Here is a 14,111-nt window from a genome sequence, read left to right as displayed (position 1 = left end):
CCAAAATAATTTTGTATAAATACAATCATAAAATAAATGAACAATACTCTCATTTTCCTCTTTACAGAAAACACACTTAAAGTCAATGTCTTCACAAAATTTAGCAATTACCTGTTTTACAGGATAACTACGATGAACGATCTTGTATGATACTTCTCTAATTTTATTTGTGATACAAAAACGTCTGGAGATCTTAAAGGTTTCTTTCCAGTTGACATCTTGAAATTGTGATCTCCAAAATCCAATGGCTAAAGGAACACCGGAAATTTGGCAAATCGTTCTAAGGTAATTATTATTACATTTTTGTTCTTTTATATTTATACCTTCCAGTTTAACACTGAAATCTAAATTAGTTTTTTCGACTATATCATTTTCCAATAATTTCCTAAGTTCTGAAGGAATGGCATTACTCCATTACTCCAATGGCATGTTACTCCTTAACAGGTATATAAAATGAACATTTTTCTAAAAACTCTGAATATGTAAGTGCATGACCATTACTACTATTCAAAAGTTGAGAAACCAACAAAATATTTGCTCTAAACCAATTAACTAAAAAAAAAGATTTATTTTGGTGTGTAATGTATTTATTATTCCAGATTAAGCATTTGTGAGGGGAAAAATTGTGTTTGTATATAATCATCCATGATAACAATGCCTGTTTGTGAAAATTGGAAAGTTTTATGGGAAGCTTGCTAATATTAAAATTACAATTAAGAAGAAATTCAATACCACCTACTTTTTCAAAAATAATATTAGGGATATAATACCATAGCTTATCTTTTGAACGGATATAATTTTGTATCCACTTAATTTTAAAAATAGTGTTAGATATTTCAAAATCAAGTACATTTAGCCCACCTTGATTAAGTGGATTACAAAGTATTTTTTTATTCAAATAATGATGTGTATTTTTCCAAATAAAATTATATATACATTTATTTATCTCATTAATGATACTTTTTGGAATATCTATAGCCATTGCGGTGTAAACTAGTCTGGATAAACCTTCAGATTTTGATAATAAAACTCTACCGTTTAAAGAAAGGTCTCTCATCAGCCAAATGTTAAATTTCTTTTGAATTTTGTTCATTATTGGGGTATAATTAAGATTTATTCTTTCTTTTTGATCTTTGCATATCGTAATTCCTAAATAAGTAATATAATATTTTATTGGAATGCCACAAAATTCAGACAAGTTACTGGGTCTTTCTTTTAAAGCAAACAATTCACATTTTTTTATATTTGTAGCTAACCCTGATACTAAATAGAATTCATGAAGACACTCAAGAGCCACTTTTAATTCTTTTATGTCTTTTAGAAAATTTGCCGTATCATCTGCTAACTGGGAACATTTAATCACATTATTGGCCAAGTGTAATATGTAAGCGCATGACCATTACTACTATTCAGAAGTTGAGAAACCAACAAAATATTTATTCTAAACCAATTAAGTAAAAAAAGAGATTTATTTTGGTGTGTAATGTACTTATTATTCCAGATTAAGCATTTGTGAGGGGAAAAATTGTGTTTGTATATAATCATCCATGATAACAATGCCTGTTTGTGAAAATTGGAAAGTTTTATGGGAAGCTTGCTAATATTAAAATTACAATTAAGAAGAAATTCAATACCACCTACTTTTTCAAAAATAATATTAGGGATATAATACCATAGCTTATCTTTTGAACGGATATCATTTTGTATCCACTTAATTTTAAAAATGGTGTTAGATATTTCAAAATCAAGTACATTTAGCCCACCTTGATTAAGTGGATTACAAAGTTTTTTTTTTATTCAAATAATGATGTTTATTTTTCCAAATAAAATTATATATACATTTATTTATCTCATTAATGATACTTTTTGGAATATCTATAGCCATTGCGGTGTAAACTAGTCTGGATAAACCTTCAGATTTTGATAATAAAACTCTACCGTTTAAAGAAAGGTCTCTCGTCAGCCAAATGTTAAATTTCTTTTGAATTTTGTTCATTATTGGGGTATAATTAAGATTTATTCTTTCTTTTTGATCTTTGCATATCGTAATTCCTAAATAAGTAATATAATCTTTTATTGGAATGCCACAAAATTCAGACAAGTTACTGGGTCTTTCTTTTAAAGCAAACAATTTTTGACAATATTTGTAGCTAACCCTGATACTAAATAGAATTCATGAAGACACTCAAGAGCCACTTTTAATTCTTTTATGTCTTTTAGAAAATTTGCCGTATCATCTGCTAACTGGGAACATTTAATCACATTATTGGCCAAGTGTATGCAAAGTGTGGATTTACTTCACCAATATTACAACCAACAGCGGAGACGCATCATATACAACATATAATCGTCACTTCCCTACAGGTACTGTTTACTAACAAGGTGACGGCGCCAACTACTGGCTTGGCATACGTAATACAGCGTTTTTGGCCGTTTTCGCGGATATGTGCAAACGCGAATCGTTTTGAAAACGTTGTCGTGTATACGTGAAACTTTTTAAAAATGCAAGGGAAAAACGTTTCCGTTTTGGACTTTGTCGTGTAAACATAGCATTAATTCCAACCTTTGACAAATCTAGTTTAAGACCAAATTGTATCCGGTTTAAAAAAACATGTACTCTTGTGTATGAGAGTCCATCTGTGCGAATGATCCAAGCTGTGTGATTTGGATGTGGACATAAGTACGAGCGAGCAACTTCAAACTATCTAGCTTCCCACAGTGTCATGTCATATTTTTTTGTTGCCTGGTCTTTATTTCAGAAATTAGAATTTTTTTTTAATGATTTGCATTTTAATTATATGTACCAAATTTTTAACATTAGTACATAAATATTACAAAATTACTTGCAACAATTTGTTATGCTTGTTTTATTTGCTATCTTTAAATAGTCTGATATTATTTATAATAAGGGGGGGGGGATAAAATATGTAAAATTTCCATGGTTGATAAGAATAAAAAATACGTATGGCCAATAAAATCCTAGTCAGGTATGGTAGAGGTTTTATGTGTGAATGACAGACTGCAGTTGAATGCTGTTCCCAGCAGATGGCTGCAGGACACATACACTCTCCGTCTGCTCACCTTCTTCTTTCTCTGTGCCAGCACTGAGCTCTCACTTTCAGGCTGCTGTGCTTTATCTGGGTCATGTGACAGTAAGATTACACCGCACCACAGGTTTGGCTTAGCGAAAATGTAAATAGCATTTACTAATAACGGACTGAATGTATGCAAGAGAAATTACCTCAGACTGTTAAATCACAACATATGCAATGTAATGTGATGAGACTATATATAAGAGGGGTATTTAAATGTATGCATACTATAATAATTTTTTTTTTTTTTCTGTCAACATTATAGATTTCATGCTAACCTATCAATGTTGAAGTCAGGCAGGAACCAAAGAGGTTTGTGCGGCCGCGTCAAACAAGTATGCACTGATGAATGTTTATAGGTGAATAAAAGGCTAAATTAAATGAGTCCAGCATATAAAGCAATCGAGTCGTGATTTCCTTTCGACAACTGGACAACAATAATGAAAATATGAAAAATAGCTTTATTTGTAGTCCGAAGATGAACAAAAGTCTTAGGGCCAGATTTACTAACAGCTTTCACCAGCGCAAACCATCTTTTGGCGTTAAAATAGTACTGTCAGGATTTACTAAAGACGCGCAGTGAAGAATTAGCGCTGAAAAGGCGTAGACAGAGTTATTTTTGCGCCTGACCTTATTGAATATGCATTTGTAATTTCCCTTTCAGATGCAAAATTTATTGGAGGAGAGTATTCAAATGAATCACGCAACGCGATTTAATAACATCAAATTGCTGGCAGTTGCGTCATTATTTAACGCCCAAAAAAGCATGTCTTAAACTATTTTGCACTTGAAATGGCTACAAGGGAGAGGATTTTTTCCCACACGTTATCAACTTATTTGGAATGCCAGAAGAACACGTTATCTGAATCCGAACATATCCTTGCACTAATTTGCGCTGCTCTCGGTAGATTGTGTTGGTCATTATGTAAATGAGATGTTGCGTCTGTGTTCTTTAATTTGTGCGTTGTCAGTAAATCACCTGCAGAAATTTCCACACCCATCGCGCTAATTTGCCCCGTTTAGTAAAACTAGCCCTTAGAGTTTGGGTGAGTAAATGACAATTTTCATTTTTGGGTGAACTAACCATTCAACAAAACAGGTAATCTCTGTACTCACCTTGCAGGTCAAGGGTCAGCGGGGCTGGAGCCGTCTCGCACATAAGAGTTAGCCGTGTCACCTGAACGTTGGTAATGTTGGGATCTGCGAAATTAACGCAAATAAGTACACAAGAAAAGCCACAGACATTTGTATATCTAGAACCTGAAATTAATTTCAGAAAATGCGAGGAATCCCCCCTTAGGTGACTATTATGGAAAGGAATTTCAAATTATGTCATTTCATCTGTGTGGATTAGTTTGTTCATTCACCATACATACATAGTGAATACTAAACCAGTTCCGGTGCCTAAACGGTGCCTGAATCGATACTTATTAAAAAAATACATTAAAAAAAATTCCCCAAAAAATTGTGGATTGGCCATTAGCACTATAAACACATGATGTCCGTTTCATTCATACTGGACGCCTGAGGTCACCCTCGCACAGAAAATCCACATATCCAGTCAGAGAAGTAGCGGAACTCATGACCCTCCAGGAAATCCCTTATATGGACAAAGGTATAGCTATTAAAGCTGTAACTGAGTAAACAGAACATATAAACGTTTTGAATGATAAAACAGACAATAAACACTCGACTGCGACAATATAGTTTATCTGTGTTATTCAAGCCATCACTGGTATTTTCATAATAATTAAGTATATTTATAATGCATTGCTAATTGATGTATTCTTTTTAAAGTAGCCTATGGAACATATTTTCTGCCTCATTCTATGACAAGAAGCCACATCGGATCACAAAAGGAAGCTGGTGTTGTGGAGTAAAAAGGCTATAATGTTCTCTTTTGTTAGACAACAAGTTTAGAAATGTGAATACAAGGGAGGTTTAGCTTTAGGCATTTTAATTTAAGCATGATTAGCTTAGTTAACGGAAGGCTACCTGCTGCCATCAGAGCAAGTGTAATTACTGCATTCACGTGCTCCTCGAATGCTCTCATTTCCCGAGTTGTGCTTTTAAGTCGGAATGTGAAAACAACATGGACACTCGCGTTACTACAAAGATTTGTTGGATTTGTATTATTAGAGCTTTCCGACTTGAGTTCACATGCATTTTCTCAGTCGGGAAATTATATTTTACGTGCGGTGCCGGTGATGATGCTTCTTACGTCCGTTTCGGAGAACCAGAGGACAAATATTTCTATCAATCGCTCAGGCATGGAACCGAAATGAGGCACCGAAATCTGCGTTCGGATTTGGTTCTAGTACATACCAGTTACATAGGTACTGGTGCCATATTGGTACCAGGTTTCGTTACCCAACCCTACTCCCTACTTAATGTTAAAATAATTCATCTTATTTCAGTTGATAGACATGGATAGGTTGACTTCCTGGCTCCACTAATGCTGCGAGATCTATTTGTTCTGTCGGTCGATAAAAGATGGAGAGGGGGTATATATGGGAAAAATGTTTAAAAACACATTTTTGCAAATCCGTTAGATGCCGCTTGTTCTATAAGCAACTCATGTCAACTTTATTATTTGTTTAGAGTACAGCCAGCAGTCCCCATTACTGATGAAAGCAGGTACTGCGGAAGCACCCCGCTGACGCTTATTGCAACCCATCCATCATCCGCACTGACGTCTCTGTGGGAGCTGCTTCATTCACTCTACGTTAAATAATGAGATTGATGCGCGTGATAAAAAGCCTGTCTCTTGACGCCCGTTCAAACAGCTCTTCAGGTGATGGGATGAACCATAACACACCGCGTTATTGTAATGGCTGACTGCTGATAAAAACAAAAAGGAGCAGGATCTCGAGATACGTGACCTCGTTTTCCAGTGCTCTTGTGAGGGTGCTGGCAGACGACGCACAAGGACAGCAGCCAGAGGCGTTGAGGCCCCGTCAGAGAAGCGTTACCCAAGAGTCTATGGCTCTAGCCCAGAACAACACGATTTACTCAAGTAGGACACATTCCTGGATCAACATTATCTGATGAAGATAGATAATGGAGGAAGATCACGTGCTAATTATTTTGACAAATATTGCAGTCAGGCTAGATACCGGCAGCTACCTCGCAATACAAACTACAGCTCAGTACATCAAAAATGCAACACAATATCAAATAATAAAACAAGCATCAAGTTCTTAGAAATGTAGACTTTGTAATCATGTTGGTTTCATGTGATTCTGAAAGACTTTTTTTTTAATTCAGTGGCTTAAAATGTCATGTGGTGTAATCATCAAATATATTTTTATACAGTTATCTTTTTTTCCTTAAAATGTAAAAAAATGTACACTACCAAAAGTATCAAACTTTTTACATACCAAACATTTGGGGTCAGTAAGATTTTTAATGTTTTTGAAGTCACTCACGCTCCCCTTAGGTTGCATTTATATAAACAAATATACAATATAATTCAAAATAATATTAATTAATAATAATATTTTCTTTTTAAGATTTATTATTTCATATTTTATGCAGCATCATTACTCTAATCTTCAGTGTGACATGAAACATTTCTTATTATCAATGTTGAAAACAGTTGTGCTGCTTCATATTTTTGTGGAAACCATTTTTTTTTTCAGGATTCTTTTATGAACAGAAAGTTCAAAGAACAGCGTTTATTTGAGACAGAAATTTTCAGGAACACTATAATAAATAAATAAATCAAAAGTCAAGACAATTCAATCAAATCGTGATATGGACTAGTGAATATTAAACCACAAAAAACTATTTAAATATAAATCCTGCATGTTCTACATGTCTCTGTGTGAATGAATCAGCACTTTGTTTGCCAAAATAAATTTAATTTGATTATAAATTAATGTTTTATGCCTTCATTTGATTACCAATCAATAAATTAATAAATAAATAACTCACAGGATCCTAAATATGTATTTTTTGGTTAAACTTTGAATAAATCGTTATTAAATTGTATACGTTTCATGATTTTAATTAAGTAGACATGCTTTCTGATTACCAAAATTGAATTTAACCATTAAAATGGAGGCAAAAATTTAAATAGAAAAGAACGGAATCCTGAAAAAACAAGGAAAGATAAAACAGATTTCATAGGGCCCTACTTTACTGTCACTTTTGATCAATTAAATGTGTCAATGGTGAATAAAAACACTTTTTTTAGACTAATTTTTATGAATAATTACAGTTTTTAAAGAAGTCACACCACATGTCTTTTTAACCTGAACTAATCATCCTTTGAAATTAAAAGGTTTTTATTTATCTAACACTCAGTCATGAGGGGCCGCAGGGATCCTCTCTCTGATATTTCCTTAAGACTTTCAAGAATGGCCAGACCACCCTGACATTTTGACTTTATGCCCTGAAAGAAATGTATTAAAACAATTCAGAAATTAGAAATATTAATGTATTTTTAAATAAATGAGTAAATAAAGACAGACAGATAAAACGCAGGAAGGAAAGGTGCGTCATAAGACTCATAGCGGCCACTGAGGCTGAGACTACAGCTATATGCCAAGACATACTAATCAGATGAGCTAAAATCAAAGAGTGTTGAAAGGAGAGCTGGTCCATGGGATGAATTCTGGGAAAAGGACTGTTTGCATAGAAACTTTCATCAAACTAGGTCGGAGCAGAGAGCGCGTGTACAATGAAGCGACACACACCTGCAATAGCATTGCAGTTGCCCAGCAGTGCCTCCTTGTACTTGCGGAGGCTTTCGTCATCTTTGTCGAGTTCCTGGATTTCTTGAAGGCTCTTCTGGGCCGGCGGCTTGTAGTTGACAGCCTCGCTGTCTTCGTTCTCGGCTGCGATAGCGGCTAGCTGCTCTGGTGTGGGCTCCTGCTCGGCCATGATTGACAGCTGGAGGAAAACATAAACAGACACAGGTCAGAGGAGAGGAAACAAACATGGCCCTTACCAAACGCGGCCCAGATATCATTATAGCAATGGAGATCTGACCCACATATAGTCATGTGATCAGTTCTTCCAGCGTGTTAATTTTTTATAATATTAATGAATTTTAAATGAATTCACCACACACACACAATGCAAACTCCAGCCATCAGCGGAAAAGGACTTGAGAAAGCGGCCTAATGTGGGCATCTGTATTCAGCACTATTGCATTAGTGGTCAAAGCCAATTACAGAGTCAAATACACTGCACAGCACGCGCACACACACACACACACACACACACACACACACACACATAAGGGAGTGTAAATATTTTAGGATGACAGTAAATAATTTAAAATCAAGATTCAAAATTAATATAAATTTTAGATGTGTCCAGGTTTTTAACTCTATTGTTAAAAAAGTTTTCAAAAACCTCACCAAGGCTGCATGTATTTAATCAAAAATCCAGTAAAAACAGCAATATTGTGAACCGTTTTCTATTTAAATAACATCTTAACATAGTAAAACACACTGAATTTGGGAAAAAACAAAACGGATTTAAAATGTCCCAATTAAATGAAAATTTAAAACGCGTAAATACTCAAAATGACTAAATGTATTAATAAAATTAGTCATTAAACTCGTTAAACAATTGTTTTATTTAGATGAAATGGTCACTGGAAAACGGGTCCTCTAGAAACGTCAACTTCAAGCGGTTATATTATATCTCAATTAACTATAGATACTACAGTTTAGGATCTGTAGATGTTGTAATGTTTTAGAAATAAGTCTCTTCTGCTCACCAAGACTGTATTTATTTGTTCAAAGATACAGAAAGACAGTAATAGTGTTAAATATTATTACGAAATAATGTAATTTATTCCTGTGATGAAAAGGCTGAATTTCCAGCATCATTACTCCAGTCTTCAGTGTCACATGATCCTTCAGAAATCATTCTAATATGCTGATTTGCTGCTCAAGAAACACTTGTGATCATTATCAATGTTGAAACAGTTGTGCTGATTTATATTTTGTGGGAACTGCATGACACTTTTTATTTCCAGGATTTTTGAGGAACAGAAAGTTCATAACGGCATTTATTTGAAATGGGAATCTTTTGTAGCATTATAAATGTCTTTACTGTCACTTTTAATCAACTTAATGTGTCCTTGCTGAATAAAAACCATTTCTTCCTAAAATAAAAACCTGACCCCTTTTGAACAGTAGTGTATATGGCTACAGATTTAAGCTCTGTAAACTAACAGTTAATGCAAAAACAAACATACAGCACAGTCAGTGCTGTCCATTTCTCAAATAAATGACTGGCTGAATCGGTCAGAGCAGTTAATTGACATCTGACTCACTGCTGGATGTTTACATTCATGTCATATAAGACTCATCCTTATGTCTTCACCCAGTGTGGCCTTTCAAAGATTTACACTTAATAAAGACATGAATGCAGAGGAAGTCTGGGAAACACTTGTGCTGCAATGCAGCAGCCCTGGAACAGAAAGTGCTCATGTTCTCGCTGCTAGCGCACTAAAGTCAGCCTGAACGCTTCAGAGTGCTTCACCTTGACAGCAGCTTCTGCAGTTTCCTGTTCTGCAAAACTGCAACACGCTCGGCTTTTAGAGAGACACCTCACTGCGGCGATTTCCTTTCCTTACATGGTATTGGTGTGCTAAACGCACAAAATCACACTCACAACAGAACTGAATCACTATCAGCTTGCTTTGACACATGAAACATGCATCTGCAAAAGACCAACCACAGTTCGTTGCAATTTTTTTTCTTTTTGCCAAGCTTTAACAAATCCAGGGTGCAACAAGTTAACTAGCTTTGTAGCAGATTTTTATCAGAAATACAATTTGCATTGCCCTATGAATTCCACAGAGCTGAAATGTGGATGGAATTGCGGAATCCAGGTTGAGGAAAAAAAAGCAGCAGCAATTTTTTTTATTTTAAAAAAGGAATGTCATGGAATTGTCAAAAATAAATAAATAATAACTAAAACGTCACAATTTATCACAGCAAATCAAAATAAAACCGGAATTTCCCCCCAAAAAACTAGAACACATTGAGCACTACTATTGTTCAAATTTTAATAAATTATGAAATTGTTAAAGTTTAACAAGTTCAGCTGATTCGATATGGTTTTTGATTATTAAAATTAAATTAAACCATTAAACAGAATCCAGGACAGATCTCACATGATGGCAGTAATTATGGAGGATTAAAAATCAATCATAAATAAAAATGACAAAATTAATCAAATTCAGCATTAGACAAGATCGCTTTAATTATGATCAGTGAAAACAGGCTCTTCAGAAATGTTGATTATCAACCTCAGGAGGATGGATTTTATTAATATTGAATATTACAGACAATACTGCTATAAAGTTTAGGGTCTGTAAGATATTTTCTAATGTTTTTGAACGAAGTCTCTTATGCTCACCAAGGCTGCATTTATTAGTTTAAAAATACAGTAAAAATAACAGTTTTCTATTTAAATATATTTAAAATGTAATTTATTCCTTTGATCAAAGCTGAATTTTCAGCATCATTACTCCATTCTTCAGTGTCACACAATAATATGCTGATTGCTGCTCAAGAAACATTTCTGTGATACCACCACTTTTTTTTTCAGGATTCTCTGATGAACAAAATCAGTAGTAGTAAATACTTCTTACATTGTTACAAAAACGTTCGATCAATTTAATGCACCCTTTGCTTAATAAAAGTATTCATTTCTTTCCATCAAAAATGCCTATTTTATATTTTTGGCACATATCTAAACACTTTTTTTAAAACCTTTGTTATTTTCGAAGCAATAAATGATCAAAACAACAATTAAAACTCAGTTAATTGCTGAATTCATACTTGGTTATGTTCCTTTAGGAGCCGCTGCTACATTCATGTGCGTGTTACCCTCAAAGCGCCCTTCAAGTCATCAAGAAGAGAAATTCCACTTGGCCGCCAACAGCGTAACTATTGCTATAAATCCAACCACTTGTTTCAAACAAAGTAAAGGCCTGCAAGCTATTCTCACAAACAGTTGTAATGAGGACCACATATGAACGAACACAAGATACGAGCCGAGAGAGCCAGTGAACAACAAGGGAATGCACATGTGTACTAGAACAGCCTGCAGGTCGTGTATATCGAAGACAGATGTTGTTTGCGTAACACTTCGGGAGACTCCCAAACTTCTCCCCTCTTTGAGCAGACTGCAGGACTGGTGAACGAGCTTGTCTCATGAAAACCCACAAAGTAGTTTTCTGTGCTATCCCTTATCATTAAAATGACTGTAAACTTGAAAATGACACATTGTAATCAATAAAAGAGCCTAACATTCTAGCATTGTGAAAGCTGTCCTCTTATAGTTTTGGCAGGGGATGTTTTTGGCCACGGTCAGGCAGGAACTCCGATAACACTGCATGTCTTTTTCCATTCTGGGCCTTTGCGCACCCCTGACAGCGAGAGAGGCCGTTTTTCATCAGCGAGCTCTGGCGCACTGCTCCAGCGGCTGGGGTTTGAAGTTCAGGATCAGAAGCCTGACAGACACATGATGGGTTGCCATGTTCCTATTAGCACTAAACCAAGCGTGTCCAATCACCTTGCTGCAGTCAGATTCATCCTACCTAACCAGAAGTTTCGAGTGATTCTGAAGACATTAGCTATGTTTCCATCCACCTATTTTTATGCAAACTTTGGAATATCACATAAAAAATAAAAAATAAATGCAAGATGGAAATGCCAAGATGTGCATAAATTCTAAAAATGCGCATTAAAAAAACGTATGCGCACAATTGAGTAGGATAAACTTTTTATCTGATAAGAAAAAATGCACATAAACTACGATGGAAACACATTTACCGAATAAATTCCACCATGCGCACTGACTATCCACCTATTTTATGCGCATTTTGGAATATTGCATAAAGAGAAAAAAACGCTGGATGGAAACGGCAAGATGCACATAAAATCTAAAAATGCGCATTAAAAAAAAAAAACGTATGCGCACAATTGAGTAGGATCAACTTTTTATCTGATAAGAAAAAATGCGCATAAACTAAGATGGAAACACATTTACCGAATAAATTCCACCATGCGCATTGAAAAAGTCATGTGACTTTGCGCTATGAGACGGGATAACTTGACTAGCAGCGGACCGATCTCGTTCACAGCATCTGTATGTTGTTATGGTCATTCTGAAATGCCTGAGCAAAGTCTGTCGTCAAAGTATTTCTGTATAATTGTCTTACACGACTGCGTTCCCTAACAGCAGCATCCACCTCCGAAAGCATTGACCGCATTTATTGTGTTACGTCTGCTCGCTCTGAGGCGCAAGTAATTAATTATATATGAAAATTATTATATTCAGTGGCTTCTCCTCTGCGCTTTGTTGTTTATGATGAGAAAATTTGCAAGAGTCCGGAATTCAGTCAGCGAACGCGCGCGCACTCAACAAAACTGATGAGTTTGAACGCTGACTCATCTGAACTCCTCTGATTGGCCATTGCATTCCTAAGCTCAACAGAATTGTGTGTGATTGGTTAAAATACGCAACACGGTAAAAACGCCTAAAATTAAATATGGTGCAACATGAGCAAATCTTAATTTAATGCCGCAATCGACACTTTCTATTCATTTTCACTTTGTTAGCAACAAACATAATAGATTTCATTTGTTTTTGCAGGGGCATTTTTATCCAATTTAGTGGCATTTTTGCTCCAAGACCCGTGGCCACACGCTCCGCCTATGATTGACAGCCAATCACAATCCTTCCTGCTTTAAAGAGCTTGAGGATTGCAAGTGGCAAATTACAAAAACTGCAGCACACGCTTAAAATAAACAGAACGTTGTGTGTTGGTGTGGACGCTAATATAGTTAACGTTATAGTTATCTTTAAAAAGTTCTTGGTGTGAACAGGCCTTTACTGTCATTTATTGTTGTATTAGAGGGTACGTTTACACAACAACAAATGTACTAAAAACAAATAAGTTCTTACTGTGTTTTTGTAAAGTTTTGTGTACAGACAACAATGTTATCAAAATAATCTTCATTCACGCGAATCTATGAAAACGACCAAAAACACTGTATTATTCATGCCAGGCCATTAAACGGTTTTCACAAATTAGCATTTTTGTAGTTTACAATAGATTGTAGTTTTGTAGAGACGATAACGGTATTTTTTTCAAAAATGTGCACTTTGAAACTCGTTTTAAAAAGTTTGCGTTTTTAGGCCCCCAAAACAACATTGTCATGTAAATGAACATCCAAAACTCAAAATATTTATCCATTTTAGTTGCCTTGTAAATGCCCCCACAATCTTTGTTTTGGAATCTTTGTATTATAATTAATTTGTAAAGTTATTGCAAGTTCTAGTAAACCCCCTATAAAATCCAACATCTAACAAGCAGTATTTTAACATACCAGTCAAAATTATTTCACGATCAAATTTTTCTGTTGAGCTCCATCTTCATTCTTACAGCGGATTCTTACAGCGATGGCGCCACAGACGGCAGCCTCAATGTTTGGCTCTCCAGTGTTTGTATTGTTTTTGTTAGTTTTTCCTGTTTTTTGTTTCTTAGAGATATTTAGTGCCAGTTTATCAGGAAGTGACGATTTTTGTTCTCTTTGACTGGTTGGATGGAAACGGTGCTTTATTCGCAAAATGTTTTATGCAAATGTTTTATGCGATATTCCAGTTTTTATTCAACGGAATAAAGTTGAATGGAATTGAATTAAAGTTGAATAAACTTCAACTTTACTGTTCAGTGCACTGATGTCAGACTCCACACGGCCGCCTCAGTGCTTGGCTCTCCAGTGTTTGTACTGTTTTTGTTAGTTTTTCCTGTTTTTTGTTTCTCAAACACGATCAGTTTTACCAGGGATGAGCTGCTGAACATTCGGCAGAAGACGCCACACAATCTTCTACCGGACTTCGTTTATTCGGACGTTTTGCTGAACGTTGTAGTCGGCGGAGCTGCTGCGCTGATCAAGCGCTTCAGGACGCGCAGACGAGGGAAGCGAGCCGGCGCGCTCGTGAAGCTCAGGAAGCGCGGATTCAGAACGCCGTTGCCGA

General features: G+C 35.5%; 1 protein-coding gene across 3 annotated transcripts in view; it reads right to left on the bottom strand.

Moving 5' to 3' along the window:
- Nucleotides 1-14,111, bottom strand: part of LOC107665665 (rho GDP-dissociation inhibitor 1-like) — a 34,236-nt gene that overhangs the window by 6,129 nt on the left and 13,996 nt on the right. For 2 of the 3 annotated variants that reach the window (XM_016456652.1, XM_016456646.1), the window contains exons 2-3: nucleotides 7,793-7,988; nucleotides 4,209-4,292 (exon numbers count right to left, since the gene is read on the bottom strand). In XM_016456652.1, the coding sequence (XP_016312138.1) occupies nucleotides 4,209-4,292; nucleotides 7,793-7,979 (271 nt within the window). In that variant the 5' untranslated portion in view covers nucleotides 7,980-7,988. Of the gene's footprint in view, nucleotides 1-4,208; nucleotides 4,293-7,792; nucleotides 7,989-10,903; nucleotides 11,040-14,111 lie in introns of those variants that run through there. The other variant, XM_016456661.1, reaches the window with a different exon arrangement.

The sequence above is a fragment of the Sinocyclocheilus anshuiensis genome, unplaced genomic scaffold (assembly GCF_001515605.1).
Source record: "Sinocyclocheilus anshuiensis isolate Anshui unplaced genomic scaffold, SAMN03320099.WGS_v1.1 scaffold229, whole genome shotgun sequence".
Lineage (NCBI taxonomy): Eukaryota > Metazoa > Chordata > Actinopteri > Cypriniformes > Cyprinidae > Sinocyclocheilus > Sinocyclocheilus anshuiensis.
Note: the sequence above shows the minus strand (reverse complement) of the source record. Positions and strands in the feature narration are given on the sequence as shown.